Source organism: Chamaea fasciata, unplaced genomic scaffold (genome assembly GCF_029207755.1).
Source record: "Chamaea fasciata isolate MVZ Bird 193981 ecotype frontalis unplaced genomic scaffold, bChaFas1.0.hap1 SCAF_5, whole genome shotgun sequence".
Taxonomy (NCBI): Eukaryota; Metazoa; Chordata; class Aves; order Passeriformes; family Sylviidae; genus Chamaea; species Chamaea fasciata.
In genome coordinates, this window is record NW_027094090.1 from 7,331,260 (window position 1) to 7,348,027 (window position 16,768).

Below are 16,768 nucleotides of genomic sequence, written 5' to 3' on the forward strand. Positions count from 1 at the left end.
GGCGTCGTGAGGGGACGGCTGTGAAGGGACGGCCCTGTCGGGACAGCCGTGAGGGGTTTAGGGGGTGGGGGGTGGCCGTGAGGGCCGCTCCCATCGCGCCTCGGCCTCCGCTCGGCCCCGAGTGAGAAGAGTCCCTGTTTTGCGTCGCTTGAACCAGGTGGGCCGCCTTAAGGGCTCGGTGGGCGGGCTATGGCCGTGGCGGTGGAGGCAGGGTGAAGTTACAGCGCAGTTACAGATGCAGGCTTGGATGTCTGCCTGAGCGCATCGGAATGTACTAGGAGCTGTCGGGTAGAGTAGGTAGAAATCTCTGCAAAGGAGAACTTAGATTAGATATTAGGAAGAATTTTTGTACAGTGCGGGCGGTGAGGCACTGGGGCGGTTTTCCCAGCGAGGTTGTGCTGTCCCAGCCCCAGGACAGTTCCAGGCCGGGTTGAATGGGGCTTTGACCAACCTGATTTAATGGAAGGTGTCCCTGCTCGTGGCAGAGAGTTGGAACGAGATGATCTTTAAGGTCCTTTCCAACCCCTTGACATCCTATGAAATCTCTTACTGGCTCTTCTGAGACTCAAGCAGGTCCTGTGTTTGCTGGCTTGGGTTAAGTGATGTAGGAGAGATACAGCCATCTCCTCCCGCTGCTCTGCCCCAGGTCCTCTCCTATCTGGGAACGTGGTGCTCCTTGTCCGGGCTGAGGAGGCAGCAGGGCCCCCTGTCCCGCATGATACACTGGCCTGGACCCAGGGTGCCCCTACTCTTCAGCTTCAGGATTGCTGGTGAATATGGGTGTGCACCCTAGGTGTACCAGAATGGGTGAATGTGCAGACACCACTCCTCCCCAGCACCAGGCACACAGGCTGTGACCCACAGTCCTGCTCCACCTGCTGACATGGAACCCCTCATTCATGACAGCCCTCCCTCAGCAGCCAATTTTTCAGGACACATCCTGTTCCTGCTCCGGTGGCTGGAAATTTAGTACCCTCATTTACTCCAGATATCATAGGCCAGAGGTGCTCATGCCCCCAGCCTGACTCCAGGAGCTAGCACCAGTGTTCACTCGGACACAGGTCTCACCAGCAGACTTTGTCTTTGCAGCACACACACATGTGGAATATAGAGTTTGTGCAGAGAGACAGTTAAGGTTTAAGAAGATACAGTAGGCTAGAACAGTCTGTGATGCTGAGGTGTGGGGCTTAGCTGGGCATGTAATACTGACCGCTCCTGTTTTACACAGAACAGGCTTATTTTATACTCTTTTCTGTCTATTCCCATCTTTGTTTCTCACTGCTCCTGCACATTCCTCACAGATCTATTCTGTTCCATGGATTCCCACACCTCTCCAAGTCTGGATGCCCCGGTTAAATCTTACCAGTACGAAGTTGATTTACCAGGATGTCATTTGTGTAGTTTCTTGATAGCCCATCTCTTAATGCTAGAGTTGAGATTTGTTTATCTGTTTTGTTTTTTTTTTTTTCCCCCAGGTCCTTGTCTCTGCATATTTTGTTTGTTTCCCCCTTTATCCTGTATTTCCCAATTGACAAGGTCCCTGGTCCCTGGCCAGGTGTGATTCTCTCCACCAGCTTCCTCATTTGCTGCTTAGGTTTGAGTCCCCATGTATTGTTTTATGGCTTCCTCCCTTTCCTGTAAGCCCGTGTTGCAGTGAAGATGGTCCTTGAGCAGATGCCCTAAGGGAGCAGACACTCTCCTCCCACAGACCCTGACAGCCTGTGTAACTGTTCAGGAAACCACCATCAGGGAGCCCAGGCTAGTGAGAATTCCACAGTAATTGTGTTATTATTAACATAAAAAAAAGTGTTCCCGAGGCCAAAGCACTCACTGTTTACCCTAAATTAGGAGCAGGCAAACATTGTCATCTTAGCAAAGTCCACTCCACTGCTAAAAAAATCCCTTTAAATGAAAAGTGTTGATGTTAAACTGAGTATTTTCTTACCATTCCCTTGTCTTCTTTATTTGCCTTTATCTGTCTGTTGTTTTTAATCTCTTCCCTGAATTCCTGGCTGGAGTACAGCTGTCCTCTGCTCTGCTACAATGAAAACAGCCCTGTGCCTGGAACTTGGACACATAATAGACAAAGAGTACAATTTTTAAATAGCAGCCCCAAAATGGGATGCTTTCATTATACGAAGTCACTGAGCTGGAACTTTCAATGCATGATCTTTATATCTTTATTTCCTGGGCAGGAAGGCCTGTGGACAGGCACTGGGAATTAATGGTGACTCACAAAGTGCCAGACCTACCCACATGTCTCAAAGAAAAACATTCATTAGGTGAATCCAGCACGTCCTGTGAAGAAGAGCTTAACACTAATGACATGTAAGTTGTCACAAGACACTTAATTTCATTAGAGCCTAGCATTTAATAAGATCTAATGTTATTGCTAGTCATATTGACTGTCTAAAGTCAATATTGACTGACAGCAGTTCTCATCAAACAGTGATGAACAAACACAGAGCTTGAAAAATCCTGTGACAGCTACAAAAGAGCCCTTTGCAGCACATGAGAAAAAAAAAAAAAACTTATGTTGAGATAGATATATCAAAGACTACCCTAAATTTAGAATAAGGATCTGTGCTTATCCTGTTAATTTGTATTTGATACCTCATAAGCAGATGGGAAAATTACTTTTTTTTTTAGTAAATGGCTGCTTTCAATTGTGAAATGCTGCAGTGCCTAGTAAAAGAATTCTTGGAGTAATGAACTGAAATAATAAATGATTTAGTGTTGCCAGAAAAATGTCCTTTTACATATTTTTATTGATCTCTAATAAAGTGTATTCAGTAAGAGATGAAAGGCCCTTTCTTTGTTTCCTGATTGCTCTCTGCACAGGTGTGCAGACTTCCTTCTGCTACTTCCACATTGTGATACCAATAATTCTTGATATAATTTTCCCCAAGATTTTTATCTTGTGGTGCAAGACTTTTTTCCCAGTTTCTGCTTTTCTAAAAGACTAGTGTCATTTTGCATTTGATAAGACTTCAGCATTCAACTTTTCAAGCTCTCTGTTGATATAGGAACTTGCCAAGTAAAGAAATTGGGCAAGGCTTGGAGGCAGCATCCTACCCACAGGGAAGGAGACTCTATTCATCCTCTCACTGCAAAATCCAGAAGCTTTCATTCCTTGGAGATACTTTCCTAATTATGAAGCTGAAGCTTGGTGACATTTCAAAACTGGGAAAGGACTCATCTCTGATCATACCTGCTAGGCATGATAGAGATGTGTGTGTTTTGCCTGCAGAAGCAACAAAAGTTCTCTTTGAGCAGCAAAAAAGCAAGTAGCAAGTAGCTTAAGAAAGCAAATGCAATGAAATTCAGATGTAAGAAGTCAAATGGTTATTTTTTTTTTAAATATAGTTCAAATCCATCCCTGGTGAGTATCCACTATCTGCAGATTTTTTAATTGTTTTTTTGCTGCTATTGTTTTTAGTTTGTTTGGGGTTTTGGTGGGGTTTTTTGGGTTTTTTTTTCATTTATCTATTTAATTAATTTTCTTTTCAGTTTGAGTTTCAGCTTGTTCCAGTTCTTCTCTTTTCAGGTTTAGCAGTTGATTAACCTGTTTGCTATGTCTGAACAAATGGGTTTTGTGTGAGGAGGAGTCAGTGGCAGTCAGTTTAATTGGGCAAAGGTAGAAAGGGGTGAATACTGGTGGGTTGTGTTCTGTGTCTCCTTATCCAGTTTATCTCTGCAGACCTTATCTCTGTCAGTGGCACTGTGCCCATGTCACTGACTGTGCATTTCTCCTCTCCCACCCTGAGTGTTTGCCCAGATCTTGGTTCTGTGGTTCCCAGTTTGGTGTCACTTCAGGAGCAGGAAAGAAAAATCTGGACATCTACCTGCCTGCCCCAAGGGGACAGCAACTGCAAAGATGTGAAATTCAAAAATACTGCATTTAATTTTTTTTAATGCATCAATATGCACAATTAAATTTTAGAAAGGTTGAGTCAAGATGTAAGTGGAAGTACAGAGGAGTTGGGTTTGTTTGAGATCAAGTAGTGCATTTAATTTGATTCCAACTGCTTATAACTTTTTGCTTTTTTAACCTCAGACTTTGAGCTCTGTAATTCCTTTTTTTTTTATTTTTTTAATTTAGTTCTATTCATTACCCTATGTCCCTAACAAAATCACTTGCTTCTGTCTTCTCCATTTAATTTTTTTAAGTCTAATTTCAGGGAGATGTCCAAAGTTCCTGAAGTCATGACTATAGCTGACATCAAACCCAAATCTATGCATCGTGCCAAAATATGGTCAGATGACGTAGAGAACTTGTACAGATTTCAGCAAGCTGGATACAGAGATGAGGTGGAATATAAACAAGTAAAACAAGTCGATGAGGTAAGATTTAGAACTTTATAAGGGTTACTACTTTAAACTTCTGTCTCATGTAAAATGATTAAAAATGGAGGTGCTGCTTATTTCCTTTCATTTAGGCTCAGTTCTGTGTTTCCTCACAGGTCTGACTTGAATTCTTGAGCTGTTGTTAACTGTGTAGAATAACTCACAGAAGTGAAACAGTAACACTACCCAGCCTGTGTTTTGTTCCCCCTCTCTGATGCATTTAGAAGCATCACAGATCTCTGTGAACACATGTAGGTGATCTCCCAAGGAATAATTCAGTGTTGAGGGCAGAAATATTTCAAAGTGAGTTCTCTGCAGCTTTCCCATTAGTCTGTCAACAGACTCAATAGAAAACTCGCTGACTGTCCATGGAGTCAGTGCTGTGTCATTGCTGCTGCTCCAGTTTGCAGTTGGATTGTGTGGTAGCACAGTCAGGCTTTGTGCACACTCACAACTTGGCCTCTGTCAAAATGATGTCCACAATGGAAATATTTGATGCCAGCTGTAAAAGGCAGTTGTGACACAGGCTCTTGTCAGCACCAAGGACTCATGTTTCTGCTCACCACAGTTGGTGGTGATGCTCCCCCGCACATCAAATGAGCTATTGAGTAGTGCCAACTATCCGGAAGCTACTGACAGGTTAGCTACAGGTTAACACAACAAACGATGTATCATTTTTATTACAGCTCTGTAATTTTTCTTCCAAAGCAGAAAATATAGTATGCAGAACAGACTTTTAAAAGATGTTGGCCTCCTGTGCACATAAGAAACAACAGAAAGTTCCAAGAAACTCACTCCCCATCCAGTTAACTCAGAGCACAGCAAAACATGTTGATGTGCATAATAAGAAACAGTTTATTATTTTATTGTGGGCTCTGATATCACTGCAAAGGCTGTGGTATCATTTTCAGTAACTGTAGAAGGAAATCATGTCATTGTTGTGGTAGGATCTGTGTGTTTAAGATTTATGGCACAACGGCCAGCAGTTAAACCCTGATGAAAGTTAAAGAATCCCACACACTCATTGTAATGTGAGTGTGCATTCTGTTCCAGCCTGCCAGGGCTGGCACTGATTCTCTTTCAAGTTACATACTCCAAAATGTCTTGTTTAGTCCATATTGGGTTTCTATAATGCAGTTTTTACTAAAGATGCAATTATAATGTAGGTGGAATGAATATTAAAGCTGTTATGTTTACACAGACAGTGCAAATAACACAGTTGTATGCCTGAAGTCATAAGGTAAGTGATGAAACCACTTCTGGGTTTTCTCCAACAGAGAATGCTCCAGTCTGACATCCTGTTGTCAGCTCTGCCTGGAAGAGAAATAAGATGTTTATTACCTGATTTTTAAGGTTTAGTTTAATCAGAAGCAGTCATAGATGCTCAAGCTGAACGAGCTACTAAAGTCATGAAGCTGTTGAACAGGCAAATGCTGAAGCCTTTAATTTAAAGCTTTACACTGTGGAACAGTGGAGAGCACCAGGGTGATGCTGAGTTTGTGTGACTGATCCTACTGTCTTTGAGACTAATACAATCTGCAGCTTACCTTATTTTCATGAAATTGCTAATGAAAATCGCATTTCTCATAGTCAGAAGGATCTGAAAGAAACCTTTAAGTGTGTGTCAGTATTACAGAAGCAGACTTTTGCAGCCTGTCCAATTACTGAATAACTGAATAGCATCAATGTTATATTCCTTAACAAGGTGTTTTAAAAATTTGTCCAATTTTAAATTAGCCTGTTAAATATCCTTAGATTTCTATTTCTGGGCTTTTCAGATCACATAACTTTATACCAAACCTGAAAACTGATTTCTGTCATCTTGTTCTCAATGTGTTTTTAAAAGTTCAGCAAGTTAATAGAAAAATGGTATTTAGATGCAAATGAGGGTTTCCTCTGGAAGGAAGTATACCCTATATTCCTTGCAATGTCATGCACAAACATCATTTAATGTGAGCATGTTCAGGTGATTTTATACCTTTTTGTTCTACTTATAGGTAGAGTGCTGGCCAGAAAGTGGATTTATTAAGAAACTTCAGAGAAGGGACAATACATTCTATTATTACAATAGGCAAAGAGAATGTGAAGACAAAGACGTCCCTAAAGTGAAAGTTTATGTGTATTAGTCTTGTTACTCTTCTAGTTGGTTTGTTTTTATAAACCATTTCTTAAGACCTGTAAGTAAATGATTTGTGAAATCTGGCTTACCTTAAGTATCCATGTCATGTTTAGATAGAATGGGAAGTGCTGGAAATGTAGAGAAGCCTGAACTATAGACATAAAAACTTCACTTTTTCTTTCCTATAAGCAAAAGCCTTATTATTCCTCATTTTCCTGGTTACAAATGCTCTGAAATAAAGCTAAAAAGCTGGTAAATGGACATCATATATTTCAGTTACCTGTGTAACATCCATTGTAAGTACAGGCATCAATCGTTCATTATTCCAAACAATATAATCTTGTTGACACTAATGGTTAATGTCAGCCATAGTGTCTTGGTGTAGCTTAGGTTTATGAGACTCCAAAGAGCCAAAGTGAGGCCAGAGCACTGACTAACATTTCCTTGGAGCAGAGCAAGAAAAACAAGCAAAAAATTTAAGTGAAGGACACTGAACCATCAAGTAACAATGGCCAGTGCTGAGCTGCAGTTATAAAGACTGGTTATTGCAATAGAAAGTTACAACAGAAATGTCTGTCTATCCCCAAAGTATTTTTGTCAGGTGCCTGTTCTAATTACTCAAAGAGGAAGTATTAATTGACTTAGTAGCATCTGCCTTCTTGTGGGTGTGGATTGTGGATTCACAGGTTGGGAACATGGATTATAAAACTCCAGGAAGAACATGGAGTCCACACTCGGTAATATTTATGGGAAAGTGAGGTACACAGATGATATGTGGGATTTCTGGGCAGAATTCATCTCATCTAACTTCAGATGTTACATTGTCAACATCTTCACCTGATCCTGTCATTTGGACAGCCTTTGTTCTGAACAGAGAGAAGTTCTTGTGGGCACAAGTAATTTATTTTAAGTGCAGCTGTGTAACATTTTCTTTGAACGTGCTGCTGTGACATCAGCTCTGCAGCAGCTGCCCATACCTGGGCTACTCTGAGACACTCAGTGAAGATGAAGGAATGTACTTACCTTCACTCATGAGGGGATTTAATTAAAAATCTTTGAGATGCCAAAACTCTTGATAATTGACCACTAGAATAGATTGCTTTTTATATAAACCAGTAGGGGGTTTTGTGGTAGTTACAAAAAAAAATGTTATTAATATTTCCTATCTCTAGACTGCTGACCAAAGGTATCTAAACTTAGTTTTAGGCACGAATTAGCAATGTACATTTGACCACCTATCTTATGGCTATTCTTCATTTATTTGAGCCTAAAATGGAGGCAGAGTCAGGATGAGAAATAGAGGACTTACAGCTCCTAGTCAGAGTAAGTAGTATGGGTGCAATATTCAAAAGACCTCATTGACAATGGCTGGTGATAGTATCCTCATCTTATTTAGAGTACTTGGAAAGTTCTAGCTTAAATTTGTATTAACTCTGTTGGAGAAACAACTGAAAGATACTCTGAAGCAACTATGAAACTTATATTCCCAGAAGGTTTTAATGGCATATAAAAAGAGAGTTACTGCAATGTAGAGAAATAAAGCATTGCTACAATGAATGTCACTTCAGCCTTTCATTATGATTTCTTCTTTGCTTGGAATGCTCTGGATGTACTTTTAAAAGACAGGACTTTTTGCATACTTTGCAGTTAAATAGTGGGAACAGAACAATTACCAGATAACCCATCAATTTTGTCACTTTAGTTTAGTGGATCTCACTTTGTTAACTGTATAGATTCCTAAAAAGCAAGTATTCCAGTGGATATGAAAACAGCCTTTAAAGAATTTCTCAAAAAATAGATGTGTTGTATAGCCAGCTCAAATTTATTGTCAGAAATTATTGCTATCAGCACACACAGAAGAAGTGAGAACATTTGGTACAGCCGTTTTCTCAGTCTATAAAAAAGACAAAGTTGGGCATTTGAGAACAGAAAACTGCAGGTACCTTTTTAGGATTTAATGTGAATTCTTTTCTTCAAGAAAAATTTTTAAAAGTTGAAACACATGTAAGAGATTTTCTGGGATTCCCTCATTTTACCTGACTACTCCTCAATGTTTTTGCAATATTGCTGGATGCTTCTGTCTGTATTTTAAAACCATGACTGTGCATTTCATGCAGCCCATGGATATTTCACTTCGAATGAGTAGCATGGGAATTCATGTTCCACTTTATATGAGTTGACAGATCCTTCCCACTTTGAGAGAGTGAATTACCTAGATATTACTTATATTTTTCAGCATTGTCAATGTAAAAAAGATTGAATGTCACTGTGATATTTAAAAGATTCACAGCATGAAAAAGAAGGACAAGCCTTGTAATTAGTAAGAGCAGTTTACAGAGATGGCCTTTGTCAAGACTGTGGTGAATTTGGGAGTTCTCTCAGTTCATTAGCAAAACAGCAGGTTTTGTACTGGCAGTGTTGGTTTCAGTTATAATTTGACATCAAGCTCATGCTAAACTTCCGGTGATGTGACCACTCCTCCAGCCTGCCAAAGTTCTTCCTGTCCGGGCTTTGGCCTTCAGCTGTGCTGGATGAGTGTGAAGCTGATACCTGAGTACCAACAAGGTTTCCTGTGCTGCCTGGGTGCTGCTGTCAAAAGAACTTAGGCTCAGTGTTTTCTCTTATCTGATACATCTGTAACTGAAATATCCCTACCTCAGTTTTAAGCAGGTGGAGAACTGTGAGGTCACTTGTCTCTTAAGCTAAGTTATGAAGGAGTATCAGAAGTAAGCAATCTGGAGAAGCTGTGCTTCATTTAAGTGTGACACAACAGTACTTATCAATGTAAATCATTTCTGAACATCATTATACAAACTTTTAAAATTAATTTTAAAGAGCTAAAGCACATATCTCAAGTTTTATTGTCTAGAGATGAAAATATGTGCTATTTTTCTGCTTTGAGTCTTAGTAAAAAGTAATTGTGTAAAAAAATACTTCCCCAGATACTTATCTGTTGGTATTTCTCTTATCAGGGAATACTGTATGTACTGCTCTCAATGGCCATTTGCAGCAGCTCAAGGAATGCCTGGTGGCAAGGCTCTCTGTTAGCTTGCAGCTGCCAACACCTGATCTACTTGGTCTATTCTAATTCCCTTCATAGCTTTGTACAAGAAGAATAAATGCTTTTTGTGCCTGTTGGAGCTCACAAGTGTAGGGAAAACGAAGTTCTAAGACCTACTTTTCAGGCTTTGTGTTTGACTGCTACACATGAAATGGCAAGAGTGTAACCTTCTGTATTCCAGACTGGTGCACTCTGTTCTTCAGGCTTTGCTGGAATCCATTATGGAATGGTATTTTCTGACAGTGATACCATGATGGTTTGATTGCTTTACAGTCACAGCAGCTCAAAGCTTCACACAGAAGGATGGTAGAAGTGTTTTGATTTTCACTTAGGCACCTGAAGAGATGGTTGTTTTTCCATCTCTGAAGACAGTAGAACCTCAACCTTTTGGTTTGCAAACATGGTTCCCTTGTTTCAAAGTGTTGAAAATGGTTGGCCTCAAACTTACTAAAAACAACTTTCTAAGTCAGCAGCTGTTGGTGCTGTTGTTCCTCACATTGTTGATACAAATGTGCCTGAAAGCAGCCGGAATTGAGTCCCCCTACACTCCTTGCAGATTCCCTCCTGGTACTCCAGTTCCTCTGAATTTATCTTATTCATTGGATCTGCTTTCTCAGTAGCCTGCCTGTGCTGAACACCTCTTGGCAACTGTAATTACTTAAACCCCCCATGATTTCTTTCTTGTTGCAATTGAGACTTTGCATTTAGTTCAAGTCTGAAGCAGAGCACCCTCACAAACAGCATTTGGGATGGTGACTGGGGAATGTCTACTGACAGCAGAGTTCCAAGGTGGCACCAAAAAATCACTGCAATGTAACTTTGAACAAACATAATCATTTTTATGGATGCTTTGTTCTGCCAGTGTATTTACATCTCTCACTGTTGAGATAGAGTATCTTTGCTGCTTGTTGCTTTTGGCTCTTCTTTTTCCCTCAATACTCTTCCATATTCTCTGCCTTCACAGGCACTCCACACTCATGGGTCTCTTGAAAAGCCTGCTCAGTGTCCTCTGTCCTGGCTCCCTCAACCAGCCCTGGCTCAGACCCTCAGTCTTTTCCAGGGGCTGGTACAGAGCAAAGGAAATTTAGGATGGGATAAGAAGGCAGGCCAGACTGCATGGATCAGGGCCAGGGCCCAGCCAGGTGATTGTCCTGCCCAAACGCTTGCTGTTGTGTCTGATCCCTCCAACCTCCTTCCTTGTCATCTTCCTACGCTTGTTCCACCCTGATCCTTCTCTTCCTGTGTCTTTGGTCATTTCCCTAAACATCCTGTAGTAACTTTTGTTCAGTCCCCCAAGCCAGTTCAAATACAGTGGAGGGAATCCCCCTGTGCTCTAATTTCACACTAACCACGTTTTCTCTGTCTTATCAGTTACAACATTGAGGCAGATCCTCTCCAAAGTCAGAGTCGCTCCTTTAATGGCCCATCAGTCAGTGCCTGGCAAGGTCTGGCTTCCCTTATTGTCTCTCTAATCACCTGCTCATTAATGGTTGTGTGCCTGTGTGTTCAAATCACTGTTCTCCTCGTTATTGGTTACTTCTGTGATACGGAATGACCAGACACTTTACTAAAGCAGATGCTCTCCAGTTTCACACGCCCTGCGGCAGGCGCTTGGCTGCGCTCTGAGCGATGGTGTAGAGGCACCTACGCACCGGAGCTCCGCGGTGCTGCCGCTGCTCGCGTGTCCTGGCAGGCAGCAGCTCCAAGGGCGTGGAGATACAGGGAGGGGAATGGCCAGAGGCAGAAGCAGGAGGGGGAAGGGGAAGGGAGGGAAGAAGGGGACGGGTTCAAGGGAGGACGAGCAGGTTAAAGAGTCAAGCACACGGATGCGTCAGCATTTTGCCAGCCATCTCGTACCCGCAGAAACCTCCTCCCCTGCTGGCAGCTCTTGCTGGTTGGGGAAGTAGGACGCGGTTCCAGCTCCTCGCTGCAGATGTTCCTCCTGTCTTGGCAGGAGCACCCGAATACCTCATCCAAGGGGGAGCTGTCCTGCTCGGGTGGATAAACTGCTGCCAGCTGCTTGGGGGATGGAGCAAAAAGCAGGGAGACTGGATATACGGCAGGCTCTTCATGTTTGCCCGGGGTGTCTAGAGGATGTCTGCTGTGCTGTCCTGGGGAGCATCCTCGTGCCTAGTACAGGATGTTCCAGCCAGTGCTGGGATGTGAGCGAGGAGGAGCCAGCAGGTGGGCTGCGAGTGCCAGGAGATAAGTGCTGAGAGGCTGTGCCTGGAGAGATGGGCTGGAGCCAGGCACACGCGACACAGGGATGTGTTGAGCAGTGTTTCTGGAGAAAACAGCCTGGTGCCCCTGCAGATGAACCTCTTTCCGTGGCTCTGGTTTCCTAAAGGTACAGATAGTGGAGCTGTTGCTCTGTGGTGGTTACAACCTGCCAACTCCTATCCTAACTTCCCTGAGAGATACACGTCCATCTTCTTCAGAAGGAACTTGAGTCATAATCCAGAAAGGTTCTTCTTCCCTCCACTGGACTCTTCAAAAAGGAAGAGGTCTGTGTACCAGAGCTGAAAGATCACTGTTTGAAAGAGATGCTAATTAAAAACATGAAATATCTCTTTGATAGCCTATGACTCTTAACTTTGGTCTCAGCAAATGAGAAAGATTACTACACTTGCAACTACAGAGATTTATTTAAAACTTCAGTGGATTAATATTTTGTCAGACCAGAGCAGTATTTCAACAGAGAAGATAGATAGGTAGATAGATGATGGACAGATAGACAGGTGTCAAGGGTGAGTTCAGAAGAGGTGTTTAGAAGAGATATTCATTGCTATAGAATGTATATTGCAAACAGATTATTGAGAATGCAAGGCAACAGAAACAGAAGAAATATAAAAACTTAAGTATGTTATAGACAGTAAGATGACATTAAAATATCACTGGGAATCTTAATTTAGGAATAGCTTCTCTGTTATTTACAATCTTACCATTTATATCCATCAGATGGGGAAAAACATCACACTAAATGTTCATAATTCCTGCTTTACTATATCAGAGCAAGGTAGTAGGATCCATCTATACCAGATGAAATGAATCTGTAGCTGAGGAGGATGTGAAACATCATTTGCTAAATACAAACACTTTCAGTTCAGAAGTCCAGGGTCATGTACACTTTCAGTCTTAAGACGAGTAGCTCAGTACTCTCATTTCACTAATTTTAGATCTTAACAAACTTTGGAAAACTGGAGAGGTGCCAGAAGACTGATGGAGAGTCAACATGAACCAGTACTTAAAAGGAAATGATACTAGACTGGATAAACAGACTCTAATCAGGGATAAATTAATGAAGTAGTTACACTGGGACACTCTCAATAGAGGTTAATAAGTATTTTCCACTGTGCTTCACTGATCAGACGCATCTTGTTTGATACAGACAAAGTGAATACAGAGATGTAACACAGATACAGAGCAAGGAGTGGTTTTGTTTCTGGAACATTATTTTACTGCCTGAGGACTAACAGAGTTTCCAAACACTGTCATCAGTCTCGGTCCAGAGTTACCTGACTGTAAGCAGTGACTTGTGCTGTGCGAGACCCCAAGATGAGAGTTCACACCTCTCACTTGGGATGGAGCCCTCCGCTCTCAGACTCTGTGAAAGCCATAAACTTTAGTAAGATAACAGTTCTCTTGTGCAAATAGGATTTGCATGACTTGCTTTTCAATTCAGAGGTTGTAGCCACTGCAGGATTTGAATTGCACATGCCCATGGAGAAGAAAAAAGCCTGTGGTTGGGGCAGTGCCAGCTGGAAACATGTCAGCACAAGAGGCAGCAGTCTGGATTTCAGGCAGATGTTTTAGTCAGCCTCTGGCTAGCCATTGTTTAATGGAGCATGTGCCTCAGGAACATCAAGTTTTGGGAAGAAAATCTCCTTCTCCTGGATGAGGTAGCCTTGAGGTGGCTTGGGAAGATGGATGAGCCACACAGACTCTCACACCTGGTGGGATGACCTCTCAAAGTGTGCTTGCTGTGGGCATAGAAAGTTTTTCATCTCACCTCTCTGCAGAGAATCACAAAATCCTACATTTTGAGGCTGTGGTAGTGTCAAAGGGGAGCATATGCACATATTAAGGAAGGACAAATAGGTGGATAATTTTCTTTCCTGGTCATCCCACTGTGGAAAGCTTAAATGACAAGATGGAAATCCTGCAAAATCAGGAGGTGGTACTGCTGCTCTGTCCTTTTGCTATTCAAAGTACCTTTTTTCTCCTTGAAGAGCAGTACCAATGCAAATTTCCCTGTGATGTTCCTGCCACCCTTGGTGGGGTGACAGGTGATGTCTGACTTGCAGATGCAGCAAATGAAAGGATGTTTTGCTGTTCAGCTGCTGTGCAACGACCGGTGTCACACCGAACTCTATCCTCTGCTCTTCAAAGGGGTGTTTTGAAGCAGCCCCATAGCTGCTGCCCCACTTACTGTCTGCCACCAGCTCAGAGGAGCAGGTGGTAAACTGCTTATCCATCTATCAGAAGCCCAGGAGGGAAATTTGCATTATATATGCATACCCATGCATATATTTATGAAACGTTTATACTTTTGAAGATATTTTTTCTCAAAAATAAAAAAAAATATTGAGGATATTTTTCTCTAAATCTATCGAATGCCGACTCTCTGCTGAGATTTTGGAGCATGAAGGTGCAGATGGGAAAGCTTCTGCAATACATTAAGTAAGATAATGTAAAAGAGGGAGAATCCACAGTCCTCATAAAACTCAAATGCTGAAAAATCCACAAGAGAATGAAGATTTTAATAAATAATTCAGACAATATATCCTTGAATGAGAATGTTTCAGCTTCCTTATTTGCTCAGTCTCTCATCTGATCTCCATGAGTTAAACATAAATGTGGAAAAAGTGATATGAAATAGTTTTTCAGAACTGTTTGAAGACCTCTGCCTGTATTCTGGAGCTTGAAGGGATGCCCTGGGCTGAGGTTTGCACCGGATCTGTGAGCTCGTGCCTCCCTCTGCTGACTGCCTCTCCAGACCTCTCTCTCTTGGCTGCAAATCATAAAAGGCCGTGGTTGTTTTCCCCCTCCTGTTGGGCTGATGTTCCTCCCTAAGTCCCAAGCAATGACAGTAAAGTCTGAGGAGCTGTTGGACACGGGCTGCTCACATCAGCCCCAGCCCCACAGTGCCAGTGGGTGTCACCCCAGCAGCCCTGTGTTCCCTGTGTGGCATCTGCCCCATGGGTGCCAGTGCCACTCTGGTTCTCCATTAACTCTAAATTAAAGCATCCATGTTCAGGGGAAAAACTCTGAAAGCAGTAAGGCAGAGACTCAAGGAAAGTTACCGTAAACTGAGAGATGCAGGCAGAGACCTTTGGCTATATCACTAGATTACGCCTGGGGTATACCGGAAATATTTCACTGAATTTTTTTTTTGTGAGTTTGACTATGTCTGTAACACCACTTGGTACCAGTTTTAAAATCTTTTGGTCCTAATAGGCAGCTGCTAACTAAAGTTGTCTGTGGCAACTGCAAAACTTAAAGGTTTTGGATTCTCTTCTCCTTTCACACACTCCCTACAGAAAGTTCCTCTCCTCTCAGCAGAACGTGTGTCCCCAGCAAAAGCAAGAAATGTACAAATCTCAGCATGACAGGATCAACTGAAAATCGTGCCCCTTGCTCTGGGGGGAGGACCATGCTGGCTGTCCTCGAGCTGGTTGTCCCTTGGTGATCTGCCAGGGTCGGGTGACCCTTTCTGTAGAGGGAGTCAAACCCAACTCTCCTGGGATGATGGAGAAGGATCTCAGTGTTGTAAATGCCTTGTCCATTTATTTCTCTTCCAGAGTATTTCCTCAGGCTGGGGGCTGATAGAGATGAGATTAAAGTCTATTCTAACAAACCAAGTTTGTTAGTCAGGTTTCCTTTGGACTTGAAAACACAGATGAGTTTTGTGTTGTGGAAGCGTTGTTAGAAAGCTCTGAGGAAACTGCTATCCTTTCAAAATAAAGTGTGCCATGTAGAATAGCCCCAGAGCCATTGTGCTGGGAGCTGAGGGCTGATTTAATAGTGCAAAAACCAATTACCAGGCTGTAATCAGTAACGGCTGTGTCGGGAAGCTGAAATCGCTACGGGGAAGGAGACAGGAGGGCAGGGTCTGCTCTTGCTGGAGCTGAGACTAAGATAAATGGCAGCAGAAAGCCCCAGCTACCAAAGAGTTATGGACTAAATTGATACATTAGAAGCCCCAGCACATTAGATCACTTGAAAGGACACGCAGAGCATCACTGAGCCAGGTCAGTGAGGGGCTGAAGGCAGCACTGCCGGCCCAGATGAGTTACTGACCTCCACCCTGGGACTCCAACAGCCAGCTGGTGAGTTACAGAGGCAGCAGCATCAGTGACAGTGATATATAATTAGCCTTGGGATATATTGAAATTTTCATATATATGCTGAATTAAACCTTCACCCAGAGTGCAAAGAAAAACACATGATGATTTTTAATATAAATAAAATATTAGACAGGAGAAAGCATATAGTCTTTTATAGTCTGTGGTGCTGATGTTCTGAAGAGACTTCAAAGCTCTCTGCAATTTATGGGCCAAATCGATTCCTAGGAAGTAATGCCAGGAATATTTTTGAGGAAGGAGAGCTAAAGCTTGGCATGTAAACCTTGGAACTGCCGTAACAGATGCAGCCAGCTGTGATAAATGTAAAACACACTAAATAAGACCAAGGGAGTTGTGTCCAACCTGAGCAGTACAAATCTTTCCAGTGTTAAACCATCCAAGATTTCCTGTGAAATTACTTCCTCCATTAAAAAGCAGATTTTTTTTTTTTTTAAATTTCAGACCTGAGAAGCATAGATACTTTTCACTGACGATTGATATACTTTCTCTGAATTGTAGAAAGAAGTGAATCTGTTTGGTCTGTTACATTAGTGGCTCAATCAGACTATCACTCATCAAATTAGAGCTGCTGTCTACCAAGTGATCACATCACCCAGGAAGCATTTTCTCTGTAACAAGAATGGGCTGAGAAACAAGTAACTCCCCTGTTTCAATATTCACTGATTATTGATTCATTGATTATTATGTGCAAGTAACAATTTATGGTTTTCAGCAAATTTTGCCTGTGTTTTGCATTTGTTCTCAGTTATTCAGTGGATGTTGGAAGAAGGTTACGTCCCTTTGTCCCACCGAGCCATAACTCCAAGTATAAATGCAGTACAGACGCAGGGCACTCCCACAGCCCCACCCAGACCCTACAAGCCCCTGAGTATTTAA

General features: G+C 42.2%; 1 protein-coding gene across 2 annotated transcripts; it reads left to right on the forward strand.

The window, feature by feature from the left end:
* The first annotated feature begins 8 nt into the window (after positions 1-8).
* MEIG1 (meiosis/spermiogenesis associated 1) lies at positions 9-7,992 on the forward strand. 2 transcript variants are annotated; one of them, XM_066182762.1, is made up of 4 exons: positions 9-157; positions 2,196-2,328; positions 4,182-4,344; positions 6,345-7,992. In XM_066182762.1, the coding sequence occupies exons 2-4, from the start codon at positions 2,225-2,227 to the stop codon at positions 6,471-6,473; spliced, it is 396 nt and encodes a 131-aa protein (XP_066038859.1). In that variant the 5' UTR covers positions 9-157; positions 2,196-2,224; the 3' UTR covers positions 6,474-7,992. The 2 variants fall into 2 exon arrangements, with proteins under 2 accessions (XP_066038859.1, XP_066038860.1); XM_066182763.1 differs by lacking the exon at positions 9-157 and having other exon boundaries at positions 2,240-2,328; positions 4,171-4,344.
* The last annotated feature ends 8,776 nt before the right edge of the window (positions 7,993-16,768 follow it).

What these genes read in the sequence shown, in the direction of transcription:
- MEIG1 (XM_066182762.1), top strand. Translation starts at nt 2,225, where the DNA reads ATGGTGACTCACAAAGTGCCAGACCTACCCACATGTCTCAAAGAAAAA. An exon ending in GAGCTTAACACTAATGACAT is followed by an intron (nt 2,329 to 4,181) that starts GTAAGTTGTCAC and finishes GTCTAATTTCAG; the next exon opens with GGAGATGTCCAAAGTTCCTG. An exon ending in AAGTAAAACAAGTCGATGAG is followed by an intron (nt 4,345 to 6,344) that starts GTAAGATTTAGA and finishes TTCTACTTATAG; the next exon opens with GTAGAGTGCTGGCCAGAAAG.